Raw genomic sequence first — 13,672 nt, forward strand, 5'->3', positions numbered from 1 at the left:
TTGGGTATCGTACTTCAAAGACATAATTATACACTGGTTTATTCGATTCGTGTTTTGGTTTTCTGTTGTGCGAGATCGACGCATCGCGACTCTAAGCGTTTGTTTGATTCTTCTCTCTTGCTCGCAGCCACACAACACGGCCGGATGTTTTAACGAAATACCAATTCCGTAGACTGTTCGGAGGAAGGAAAGCTGTTAAAGCAAAAAGGATGAGCTGTTTTGCATTCGAGTGCCCAACGGCCGTGCCTCAACTGTTTGCTGTACAGTGGAAGAACACAGAACGGGAACATAAACCAGTTCCAGCTGCATTATTAATTCGATTACTAATTGGACGGGAAATGGCAACACGCAGCAAAGGACAGGTGTGTGGACTGTGCGCCACCATGCAGTTAACAGAGCTTTTATTTTCAGCTTTAAAAAAGGTATCATTCTCAATCTTATCCTTAATGAGCTCAAAATTACTTCGAGAATACTAACACACCACGCGCCGACGACAGGCAGATAACTGGCCGACCTGCATATGTTATTGGATGGGTAGGTAAACGGGTAGTAAAAATAAAGAAAAAATTACGTACCAATTTTACAGGCCCGGTTTATAGATGTAATGGCTCAATAGCACAAATGCCACTAGGATATAATTTTATACGAGAACCTTGATCAAAACATGTACCGAGACTGGACAGCTGGGTTACTACTACAACGACCCAATCGAGATGGCTGCATTGCCAGAGTTGCAGGGCTGCTTCGCTGGCGATTAATTTATTTTTTATGCATTCCCGGTCCATTCTGGCCGTGGCCGAGGTGCAAGGAAGATGGATCGGATACGATAATCGACACATCCTTTTATGTGTTTATGGAAGCAAAAGCTGGATTTTAAATGGAACCTGTTCTCGGTCCGGCTGGCAGAAAGCGAATTGTACTTAGCTTGACAATAAACTGCATCGCCGGTGGGAAATTCTCGTAAGCTCTGCTGTCAGGCATCGTTAGCTAGATGTCGTCAGACTCAGTGTAATTTCATGTGACATAAATTGATGCACTCTTGCAGAAATGACGCAATATCAATCATCTATCGGACGCACTAGTTGTTTGACCAACAGAGATATAAAAAATCCCCAATCCAGGGCTGCTCCCAACCTTTCCCAAGTACATTTTGTTAATTTCCATAAAATACTTTGCTCGAAACGTTTGAGCGCATTTTTTCTTCGCCCCGTTCAAACCCGGGACGGTGCTAGACAGTGGCGAATTTATTATTTTGCATGGTTGCATTAGATTATTAATGGTTCTTTTTATCCTCTCCCCTAGCTGTCAATCCAGCATCACCAGCCAGCACGTGAGATGGTGGGATTGCCTGCGGCTGCAGGCTGCAGAGTTTCATAATTAACTTTCATCGTACGCAATTATTGAGTACAAAAATGCTCGCTTTCGGCTACTGCCGGGCGGCGGCTGTAATTCGATCAATCAACATTTCGATTTCAAAATCAAACCGAAATCGTACAACTGAAATATTTCCGGCTAATTCCAAACTTCCATCCGAGCACGGTGATTAGTTCTAGCCCCATCTGCGCACGCTGCAAATGGAACGCATCCGCTAGTCACAGCATTGCAATGGTTTTTTTTTATATGCCCGGCGCGCATTTCCCTCCCGGGCGAGCGAAGGATGCATCTTGGAAATCGAATATTCCCGGAATGGTATCGATGGAACTCCATTTATTGGTGCCTTTGTGTAGCTGGAGTGATGGAGAACATTGCCTGATAGTTGGGTGGCTTTGGGAATGATTTATTTAAAACCAGATATTCCATTTATTTTAATATTTTGTTGTTATTAGAGTGCTTCCATTCCACGAGCCTTGCTTCCTGAAGTATACAAATTCAAAGCCGGTTAATGATGTACTGCGAACAATTCGTTGATTTGAAATAAGCTATGCCAGAAAGTTTGGCAAGGAGTATTTCTGTAACTATACCATGGAGTGCTACAACCTGTAAGTTGGACTCTGAACTCTTTGGACTAGCGACTTGACATCTCGATTCTTCAACTTATGAACTCGACTTTATGAACTCTTTGTATATGATATCGCACCTAAATGATCGCAACTTCTTAAACTAATCTTCTCAATTGCTTGAATTTTATAACCAAACCTTGGAATTGAATGCTTTTTGAAATTAGCATCTCAACTTCTTCTATTAGCTATATTAATTCCTTGGATAGGCTCTCTGAGCTTGATGATACAGCTTCTTGAATTCAATATCTGAACTTCTTAGAATGGACAACTCAACTATGGGAGCTATCTCAACCTTCTGGACGCGACAATACTGCTGATTTCTATTGACAACTTTACCTTTGAAGGTGTGTGTTTATAGACTTGACATCTTACCTTCTTGGACTATATCATATCAAACCCATATACTTCATTCATCAACTTCACGACCCAGATGTTCCAACTCCTAGAACTACATATCTCAACTCGTTGAAGTTGATGTCTGAACTGCTTGGGATTACTTATCCCAATTACTGGAGAAACCACCGTAAGATAAACATCATGAAAGGATACTTTATTTTCATTCCAACATGTCTTGGAGATGTCCCAACGTGAACTTCAATAAATTTGGATCACAAAAAATTATTGGGAGAAGACGGGTAGTGATTAACCGATTGGTCCTGGTGCCTTACCTGTGATGGTTCATATCTTGGTGCCATTGGCCATAGCCGGACTGCTGCTGGTCCTGCAGCAGGCCCACCATATGGCCGGATTGCTGCTGGGTGTTGCCGTGCATTTGATACTGCTGCTGCTGCTGCTGCTGGGGATGCTGCTGCTGATGGTGTTGTTGCTGCTGCTGCTGCTGCTGCTGCGGTTGCTGGTGCTGCAGGTGGCTGTTCATCGACTGTATGTCGAACTCGTCGTCGCCGAACGACGGTGTGTGAAACGTCTGCAACGAGTTGGTGGGCAAATGCAAACACAAAAGGTTAATGAGGTGTGCGCATTAGAAGGTTTATGCAAATAGGGCTGTGTGCGCAAATGACGGCTGCAGCTGGAACGCGTCAACCGAAGGCTGCGCGCCACACTCCCATGTCCGCCCTGTTTGGTTAATGTTTTTCCCCGTCCCCCTTTTTTCTATCTCCACAAAATGTATGTTGTTTCGGTATCCACTGCCACCGATACTGGGACTGATGATTTGATGTTGGCATCGGGCATTGGCAAACACGATTGACGTTTGTTTTTCTTTATCTGTTTGTTTGCCCCGGGCCCGACCAGGCAGGTTAATAGTACGTTAATATGCTGCGTTAAGCTATAAGCAGCGCGATAATTCATCCTTATGAAAATGTCACCCACCCACCCGGGTGTACGCACTTAAATTCTTCCGTCATCAGGTAACAGGCTGCAGGCTCGCCGCGCTTATTAATCCCCAATCTCCTCGGTTCGCGCTCGGGCAATTGAATTTTAATCTTGTGCTAATTTTAATTGAACATTGAACGAACGAACGGGTCAGCTGGTGCCATTTAAGCACGACAGGCTGGAAGTGAGGAGCAGGAGGAACAATAAAAAAAGCAAAAAGTGAGTGGGGGAAAAACACTCCGCTTCAGAATGAAAGCATAAACGGACACTTAACTTTTTCCTCCTGCCTGAGTCGTCCTAATAAAAAAGCGAACACGGGGCAATGAAATGCGATGCAAGCTCTTTTTTATTCTTATTATTTTAATGATACATTCTTCTTCCTTCCTGCCTCGCTAGCGCCATTTCTCGCCCTCGCCAGCGTTGTGCTTTGTTCCCGCGCTTTATGCGCGAAACTATACGAGGCTAGTAAAGTTTTTACGATAGCAATCGTCTTCGGGCTCTCTCTCTCTCCTGTTTGCTCCCCTCCACGTGTTTGTCCGCCGATGCGAACGGACCTGGACATCGCTCCGTGTCGCTCCAATAGCTGACCTTCATATCGCACCGCCAAGACCCCGGGATCAAACCCGAGGTCGAACAGGGGACACACAAAGGATACCTGCGCTGCCCCCCGCCCGCAACTCGGCGATGCTTCTCTCGCAGGAGCAGCGCAATAAGACGGCAGTAAAAGGCGACATCATCTTGTCGTCGGGGCAGAGCGACCGAAAGAAATGCACCGCTAGCGAGATGACGGGCAGGAATGGATGGACTTTTACGACCCACAGATGCAAACGCGCTGGATCAGCGAGCGGTGCAGAACGGGAAATCATCTCCGCCAAGAGTTTTGCTCAATCCCCGGGAAATGGGCGTGCGTGCACTCGACAGGACGGTTGCACTTTATGTTTTCTCTCGGTCGGTTCGGAAAGATTTTTCATCAAACCAACCACGCTGCTGGTTGCGATTGATTCTTGTGTGTTGGTGGACCTGATGGTGGTGAGCTCAATGCACTTCACTTCAGGTGCGTAGTAGGATGTATGGATCGCTCGGCCTAAGTGTTACGCACGCTGGAAATGCAACCGACAACCTCCCGAAAATTTTTCGAAAATGAGAAAGGTCTGTGTTACCTTTTTTTTTAACACTAAAAGCATTTACCACGCGGGAGGACGCCAACTCTCACACCGTTCTGTAGCGGCGGTTCGTGGGTTTTTGTCGGTTGCTATTTTTGAGAACATTGCTAGCGTAAAGTAGGTCACAGCATCCGTCATCTTTGCTTTTCATCAAACGTGTTCATGCTTTTTTATTATTATTTGAGTCGTGTCGGCGGTGCCAGATTCGCCACAATAAAACACCAGCACCAGATTTTATTGGAAAAAAAACAGCTCAACCATTTACACCTGTGCGCACGCGGATCGGGCGGAGACCAAAACAGACGGAGAATGAAATAAGACATAAAATCCTGCCCGAGAGCAGGGCGAGGTAGCAAATAGATTAAAATTCGAATCGTCTATCTGCAAGGGCATCCGTTTTCCACGCCGCCCAAGACCCCGAGCGCCCAGGATACAAGTAAACTAGTCACGCCGCGGATCGTATTAACGCAAAACAATCAACTTCAGATAATAACAAAGCGTTACACCGGCTGTGCACTTTTGTTTGTGGTGCCATGCTCAACGCGGAAAAAAGGGGGGGTGCTGCGCGCATAACAAGTGCAGTGCCGATGCGAAAACAAAACCAGAAGAAGCAAACACACACACACACACACACACACCAGAGGGAAAATCCGCTGGCGATAAGGCGGGTGCAGCAATGCGGTAAAGGGATGATGATAAAGTGCAAACCCCCGGGGCGTGTAATATTGTTACGTCTTTGCGGTGGTGCGGCGGTTGGATGGGCAATAAAGGCGCCGGTTGCTACGGTTGCACCGTAACAAGCAACATCATTACCCCGATAAGCAGCAGCAGAAAAGACAATGCTGTACACCCGGCACAGGTACATTTCACGAGAACTAGAAGAACAACAGCACAACACCTCAGTTGCACACCTTAGTGTGATATAGTTGATGCAGTTGGCGTACCACCCACGATTGCCACCTTCGTATTGGTTGATATGGGTTTGTTTTAATGCCAGGAAGTAGCGACGCCTCGAAGCTATGTAAGGCTACAGAAACATTTGATGAACTAATCAACTGTCCCCGCCTGACGTTATGCAAACAGTTTGACATAGGTCCCCCGTTAGGCTTCTCACAGGAAAAAACGCCTAACATTAGGCGTACAACATTTGTTAGCTGCATCAAGGTTCATGAAGGATACAGCTTGTTGTATAGCTCATTTTTTAACTAATACAAAGATATTGGTTTTGACAGTTACTTGGTTTAGGTTTATTTACAGTTACAATTTAGGGGATTTGGATGCGATACAAAATGTGAATTAATAAACTGGACGAGGTAAATGTCAAACTAAGACTTTCTCTACTTAATTACATTTGTCAATTCTTTAGGGATACATCAACTTGGATCTCATATAGACTAATAGTGTACTTTCTGGGGCGCATCCCAGGCTCCGATTCAACTCCAGCTTTTTTAGTCCTTTTCCGAACATTACCACTAGTTCCGTCCGAAGTCATCCGAAATCGTCCGACTCCGACAAAATCGGAACAACTAGTTCAGTTCAGAGTCATCGGGAGTCGCCCGGAAGCGGCGTGAGCTGTTTGGAGACGGGGTCGGCCTGAGCCGGCCTGAGTTGTCTGGATTCGGAATTATCCAAAGTCGTCCGGAGTCGCGCGGAGTCCTCTGGAGTCGTCCGGAGTCGTCCGAAATCGTCCAGAGTTGTCTGGAGTTGGAGTCGTCCGAAGTCAGAAAGAGTCGTCCGGAGTCATAGGGAGTCGTCTGAAGTCATCCGGAGTTGTCTGGATGCGGCGTGAGGTGTTTGGAGACGGAGTCATCCGAAGTTGTCTGAAGTCGTCCGAAGTCGTCCGGGGTCGGCCTGAGCCGGCCTGAGTTGTCTGGAGTCGGAATCATCCGACGTCGTCCGGAGTAGGACGAATGCTGGGTCGTCCGGAGTCGCGAAGAGTCGCGAAGACTCGTCCGGAGTCGTCCGAAATCGTCCGAAGTTGTCTGGAGTCGGAGTCGTCCCAAGTCAGAATAAGTCGTCTGAAGTCATCCGGAGTCTTCCGGAAGCGGCCTGAGTTGTCTGGAGTCTGAGTCATCTGAAGTTGTCCGGAGTCGTCCGGAATCATCCGAAGTTGTTCGGAGTCGTCCGAAGTCGTCCGAGGTCGGCCTGAGCCGGCCTGGGTTGTCTGGAGTCAGAATCATCCGAAGTCGTCCGGAGTAGAACGGACACTGGGTCGTCCGGAGTCACCCGGAGCCGCGCGGAGTCGTCCGGAGTCGTCCGAAATTGTCCGGAGTTGGCTGGAGTCGAAGTCATCCGAAGTTGTCCGGCGTCGTAAGTTATTCGAAGTTGTCTGGAATCGTCCGGAGCCGTCTGAAGTTTTCCAGAACCGTCCGGAGTCGTACAGAGTCATCCGGAGTTGTCTGGACATCTCCGAACGACTCCGGACGACTCCAGATGACTCTGGACGATTCCAAACGACTCTGGATAATACTGGGCAAATTTTTCTTCCGGAGTCGTTTCCGACGTTTTTGGAGTCAGATCGGAGTCGTCTTTGATTTTTTTCCAATTGTACCCATCATCAATAAATATAGACTTTGATCTGCATCATTAAATTTATTTAAATAGAAACACACACAAAAGAGACAAGATATAGCATTAACTTATAATGCGTACCTTCAGGCGCACAATTGGCGCTACACACAATTTTTTAACGTGAACAAAAGTGTGTCAATTTGACAGTTTAACAAAAACATCAAAAATTGAGTTCACAATATGACAACACCACACAGCGAGAGTGTCCGGAATGTGACAAATTAGCGTGCAGAACAACCCTTCCGGCAAGCTCCCGTACCTTAAGCGCCCACAGTTATGCAACCACCGGTACATTTGTTCACTTTCTGGGTGCTAAAAACGCAGCGAAACCCGATTTCTATGCTGCTCAAACTTTACAACTCAAGCAACGGAAACGCCTTCTCTTCGCACACTTGTAAAAATAGCTCCTCCTTTCTCTCCCAATCCTCATCCGGGTTTTTCAATATTCACCACAATTAAATCAGCGCTCAGCGCACCAAAAGGTGGCGATGGTGGAACGGTTAGCTTGTAGCTGATTGATGATTTACCGTTTGATTACATGCAATGAATTGCTAATGCAGCAGCAGCAGCACCGGCACACAAAAAAGTCTTGTTGCTGTGTTGGTGGGGTTTTGCTTTTGTTTTTCTCAGCATTTTGCGTTTTCTCGGGAGGGAAGGGCCTCGGAACTCCGGAATGAAATTAATTCCAAAACCCTAAGCGCTAATCACTTCCCAGTTTTCCCCCTCCCACCCACACTGTAGGGTTTGCTGGTATATCCCGATTTTTTTAGCACAGCTTGTTCAGCTTGTTAACACTAGAAATGGGGGAAGGGGGGTGAAAAAGGTTTCATAAAGTGCATGGAGGGGAGCGCGCGCCACTTACACAACACAACTTCGGGAGGGGAGGGATCGGTTTAATGAAGGTAAGACGGCCCGAGAGCGCAAAGAAGCAGCAGCAGCAGAAGAAAACTGGACATGATTAAAAGCAAAACAACCAGCAACAGTTGTTGCTGCTGCTGCTGCTGCTGCACAGAAAACAAACAGAAAACGAGCTCATTCTCTTTCGTCTTTCGTCGAGCTCGCAGCTCCCTCCCTCTCTACCGTCCCTTGCCCATTGCGGTTCGGCCCGGTGATGTGAAAACATTTTTATGATTTCCAGCCCCAACTGTAATATGATTGTATCTTTATTTCTTCCCCCCTGCCTCCTCTCTCTTCCCTTCCCCCTCTGCTCTCTTTTCCCTTCCACACATCTTTCCCCCTCCGCTGTTCTTTTGTCAGTTCGGTTTTTATGTTGTTTTAAACCGAACGTGAAATAATACAAATAAATATTTATGCAAACCCATGTTGTTCTCTCTCTCTCTCTCTCTCCGCTAACCTTGGGTTAAGGGCCGACGTAAAAAAAAAAAACAGGGAAGCCGAGGAGACAGGCAACATATGAGTGCATGTGTGTGTGTGTATTTGTTGCACGAATTGCCACGCAAGAACAATAGTGTAGCCGCCCATTGTGTCACGTCATTAGTTTGCAAAGCCACACACCACCACCAAAGACAACAATGCCGTGGCGGGTCCAAAGGTCCAACTCCAATGCCCCCTTCTCCCACCCCCTTCTGCAAGCCCGTTTCCGCAAGTTTATGCTTCACATGTGTGGGTGGAGGGTTGTTAGGGTGGGGAAGGGAGGGGAAGGCAGGAAAAAAACGGTCACAAAACAAAGTGGCCAGTATGTTGTGGCCTAAGAAGCATGCTGCTGCACACGGGGAGGGGGGGGGGGAAGTGATGGCTGCAGCATGCATAAATGCAATTCCTCCCACCAGTTCCACCGCCGCCGCAACACCTTCTGCAAGAAATCTAGGGTAACACAGTGAAGGAGAAAGATAGAGAGAGAGAGAGAACTGATGCTGGTGGTGGAAAACTCATTGGTACACACAGTGGTGAGAATATCATTTTCCTGCCCTCACTTCTCCCTCCCAACCAACCTTCTCTTTGCCTCTCTCTCTCACACACACACACGATCTTTCTCCCTTCCTCCCTTCTATTTGTCTCCCCAGCCCAACATAAAACCAGCACAGCTCACAAATGAGGTCAATCATGTTTCGACGAACCGATATGTATGTGGATAACAAGAAACCCAACCACATCGGCGATGTCCCCCCACCATCGCGAAGAAACATAAATATGTCTGTCTGTGTGTGTGTGTGTGTGTGTGTGTGTGTGTGTGTGTGTATTTCTTGGTTGCTGTATCTGACGATGTTCTGGTTTTTGCTGCGACCTTGTACTGCGACGACGCTGTAATACGAGAAACACACATTCGAATCCGTTGCGCGAAAGATGGCGCTTTTCGTGCGACGTTCACGCCTGACACCGAGCCTGAGAGCCCGAGAAGAATCTAAATTTCCAATGTCCTACTGGGGAGTCCACACAGGAGCGTTCGGAACCTTCTTGCCTGCCACTAAAATAGTGACGCACCACCACCGTGGAGGCTTAAGCAATTCCCCCCCCCACACACACACACACACACACAGAGAGCCACAGGCATGCTATATTTGTCCTCAAATAGCTATCGTATTGGCGACACAAATGGGTCGTCGCCTGGGTTCTTCCGCGAGCGTTCTGTCAATATTGTAACACAACTTGTCTCTCTCTCTCTCTCTCTCTCTCTGTGTGCGAGTCTTATCGCACCGATTCTCGAAGGCTAAATGTAAATAATAATGCGTGTGTGTGTGTGTGAATGTTGTTCTGTGAGCCCATAAACTACTACACACTTCCACACCCTCCAGGCACTGTGATGCTCTAGTCTGTTCTTTCTAATAAGGAATGAGATGCGGAATCTAATAAGGAATGAGTTTAAAAAAGATTTTCCCTTTTTAATTGTGTTTTTTTTTTTTTGTTAATTCTTGCAAACAAATTGCAACGTACGGGAGAGCAGCGAATAACGCGCCCGATACTGCCGACTGACGAATAGTATATCCCAACAGTTCGATAAGACACGGAAGGACACGGAACCCGTAACATGGCGGCGTAACTCTTAACGCCAGAGACGGACAGAGGCGCACATACCACCGTCGTGCGACGCTTGCCGCTCTTATTAAGGAAACGTTCTACGTTAATGCGCCCTTATCTGTGTGTTTAAGAAGCCGAAGGGAACAACAAACTAAATATACAAGCAAGCAAAAAAAGGGTGATAAGGAACTTGTTTAGGGAAGAACATAAGTTTCCACACTGTTGGGAGAGGTGAACGCACAGTAGATACGACGAAGGGACGGAACGGTTTGGACACATTGTGTGAAAAAAGGTTTTAATTGAAACATATTCATTCTTGCTTATCTTTAATAGAGATTGTTCTTTAAACACGGAACTAAATTTGGAGGTTTAAGCTGAAGGTTTTTTTTTTTGATAAACAAAAATTAATAAACAATTTCTTCTGATGCTTAACCTCAAACGTTATACAATGATAAAGATTTTAAGATTTTCTATATTGTTTGGAGGTACAAATAGTTGTGATACTTCTAGAACAAACAGGATCATTTCGATTAACAAAAATAGTCATTTAAAATGACAAGGTTTGAGACAGCTTTACAAAAAAAAAACCTTGTACGTTCCATTCTGTCCTACTTGATTTTGTCTAGAACGGAGCACAAACTGTGAAATTGAAAGAGTGCCACCATATTTGTAGCAATAAAAAAACAAATCGATACGCTGATGGACGACAACCGAATGATCAGAAATAGACGGTAGACGGTTCGCTGTAATAAAAAAAGGATTCGATTCCGTTTTTTTTCTCCATCTCTTCTGGATAAGCAAAAGGTCGTGTCTATCAGCTTCTTTCGGTGTGTCGAGTGAGTTGTCCAAACACTCATGTACACACACACACACACACACACACACACACACACACACACACACACACACACACACACACACACACACACCCAGAAACCTTTCGCAGAACATAGCAAAAGCAAGTAATAATGTAACATGTGTGTATCGGAAGAACGAAACTGATACAAAGTTATCAGCAGCGAGCAGCACTTTTTCTCTTGATTATCGAGCGCTCTGCCAGGTTTGGGAAGGTAAAGGGGGAAGATAGGAGGAGAAAGGAGGGCACAACAAACATAAAATAGGCGGGGGGGGGGGTGGTTGGGAAATTGGGAGCAGCGGGGTTATCCAGAGAAGTAAAGTGCGCACAACTTTTCCTCTATTTTTCTGTTGGTGTTCCACGAAAAAGCCAAACACTAACAGCACAAGCGATTGCGTTATTATGATGTTTCTCTTACTGCAACTGTACTGGTTCTGTTTCATATCTTGAGAGGATTTGGCTATCCGCTTTGATAAGATATCGCCCTGTTTTCGTGTGCGTGTGTGTGCGTGGGACAAAAAAGATTAGATTGGTGTTATTTAAATTTTTAATTACGCTTCCCGCTACCAGCAACCATCTTCCGGTACAGCCAGTGGTTCGATTTTGCGGTCAGAGCGAAAAAGAAGACACCTTTAGAAGAAGAAGAAGCAGATCTACGTGTGTGTGTGTGTGTACAGTTCTTGGATTAGAGCAAACTGAAGGCAGGATCGTGGCCAGGCCGAAAAACAGGCGCCAGCATATCGGGAACGATAGCAACTGGAGCACACGCAACGGTTCCTGTGCGGGCTGCTCACTTGTAACGATAACGTTGGTGTTTGCGTTTTCGTGTGGATTGTTCTACAACGATTCTTCCAGTGCCTGTGGTGCTCGACTGATAGCATCATCGGAACAAACAAACCAGCAATAAACATTAAGAGGAGCGAGACAGGGAGGAGAGCGGCGTCGGAGAAGAAGCAGCAACAGCAACAACTGTAAAGATATGCAGTATATGCTGCTCTGACTATTGCTTTGCTTGGGAATGTTATCTTAAAATCGTTTCGTTATCGATTTCGATTGCTTACGTACGGGAGTATGGCGCGCTAGGGATTCGATACTGAACGCACCAGTAAGAGCGAGTGAAGCGGTTCGTGCTTGATGTACGCTTGCAGCGCTACGCGTACCGATCGGGCTCGATGGTTCAATCGGTAGGTCTATGTGTGCAGACAGACAGCGGCGCGCCAGTATCTAGTTCTAATCTCGGATGGAAAATGAGAGCAACATGAGCTGTGTAGGACCTTTTTCTCTGCCGAAATGTTTATACACATTGATTGATATATTACCAATTATCTTACTTCCTAAATTACATGCCTTGGGTTGTCATACAGCCGAACTTATACGATATCTTATAGACTATACCTACCTTCCTCTAAGATTATAAAATCACATCAGTTTCAGTTTATAAATGTACAATCATCAATCAACAGCAACAGTAGACGGGGGATGGTCTTATGTACTCTGAGTGTCCCCGCGGATCGGCCTTATTCTAAAACCGTTGTAATCTAGTTTAACCGTTGCAATCAAAAAGGCAGCGAAGAAGAGCACAAACACACTATAAACTTTAACAACCTTCTTCTGCTGCGATAAGAACCATTTGCACACACACACACACACACACACACACAGAGACCACAGTGAGCTGAATGTGCAGTTTGAGAGTGTGTTGCACCACACTCTGCTCTCGCCTCTCGCCAACAGCCGTGTGCCGATGCCGCCTGACCCACATCGTGTGATGCCTGTGTTGTGTGTGTGGCGTGCGCAACTTTTACGCATAATAGAAAGCTACTAGCCTAAAAGTGGGACAAAACTAGCGAAAATGGACACACGGGGAAAACGGGGACGGGCTGCTGGACCCGTGGTTGCGGGGGTTGAGCTGAGCACTGATAAGTGGAGAGTCTGCTGCGGATCGGATCGAATGCCCTATCTACTATGCCCCGGGGCATAAATAGAACCTTTAGAAAATGGTGTAAAGATCTTTTCGAAATAGTGATTCTAGCACAAGCCGGTACGCATCTCGAATTGCGCATAAAACAATTGCAATGATCTCATCCGCTTAAGAGGGGTGAAAGGGCGCGGGATTCCCGTTTTCCGGTTAAACCGATGAGTGATGGGCAATGGTGTCATTCTTGTGTCACCTAGAGCGCTGGACACGGCTGGACAAAACTCAAAGCGCATCGCAAAAGGTCACAGGGCGTAGTACTAGTAGGAAAAGCATCTCAATCACTCCGTTCCAGTAATCCCATTCATCCGCTTCGTCTCGCATGCAAACATTAAATTAGCAAAGCACAGCAAAGCTTGTCCCATTCAGAAAACAGTGAACGAACGGGGCACGGGGGTTTTTTTTATGGCGCCCTCCACTGGCGCGAGAGGCGTCAGGAAAACTTTTTTTACGACCGCAAACGACGTGTGCCTCCTATTTTTTTTCCCCCACCCCTTCCCCGGGAGCCTTTTCAGCACCTTGTTCCGGAGGGACAGCGCTGTTCCGTGGACAGCAAAGGGAGAAAACACAAAAAAGGCTTGGGGCGTCGAGCGCGCTCGCCCGAACTAATCCTGCATTTACGATTTGCATTTGCAGTTTGCAGCGCAGTTGCAAACGTTTGCATGTTAGCAGGCCGGCGGGCAGCGGCGATTGACATTTATTGTGATTAAATTAGCGCCCAGCGCTTCGTCAAACTTTGCGAAAATGCGTCACCCCGCGTCTGCCGATACACGCTTGATTAGATCAGCGCAATTCGATG

At 46.5% G+C, this 13,672-nt stretch overlaps 1 protein-coding gene across 3 annotated transcripts in view; it reads right to left on the reverse strand.

Annotated features, from left to right (window-relative positions):
• The window catches only part of LOC120906695 (TOX high mobility group box family member 4-like), a 54,908-nt gene that overhangs the window by 25,762 nt on the left and 15,474 nt on the right, over positions 1-13,672 (reverse strand). For all 3 annotated transcript variants that reach the window (XM_040318557.1, XM_040318556.1, XM_040318558.1), the window contains exon 3: positions 2,669-2,925. In XM_040318557.1, coding sequence (XP_040174491.1) covers positions 2,669-2,925 — 257 coding nt within the window. The remainder of the gene's footprint in view (positions 1-2,668; positions 2,926-13,672) is intronic.

The sequence above is a fragment of the Anopheles arabiensis genome, chromosome X, assembly GCF_016920715.1.
Source record: "Anopheles arabiensis isolate DONGOLA chromosome X, AaraD3, whole genome shotgun sequence".
NCBI lineage: Eukaryota > Metazoa > Arthropoda > Insecta > Diptera > Culicidae > Anopheles > Anopheles arabiensis.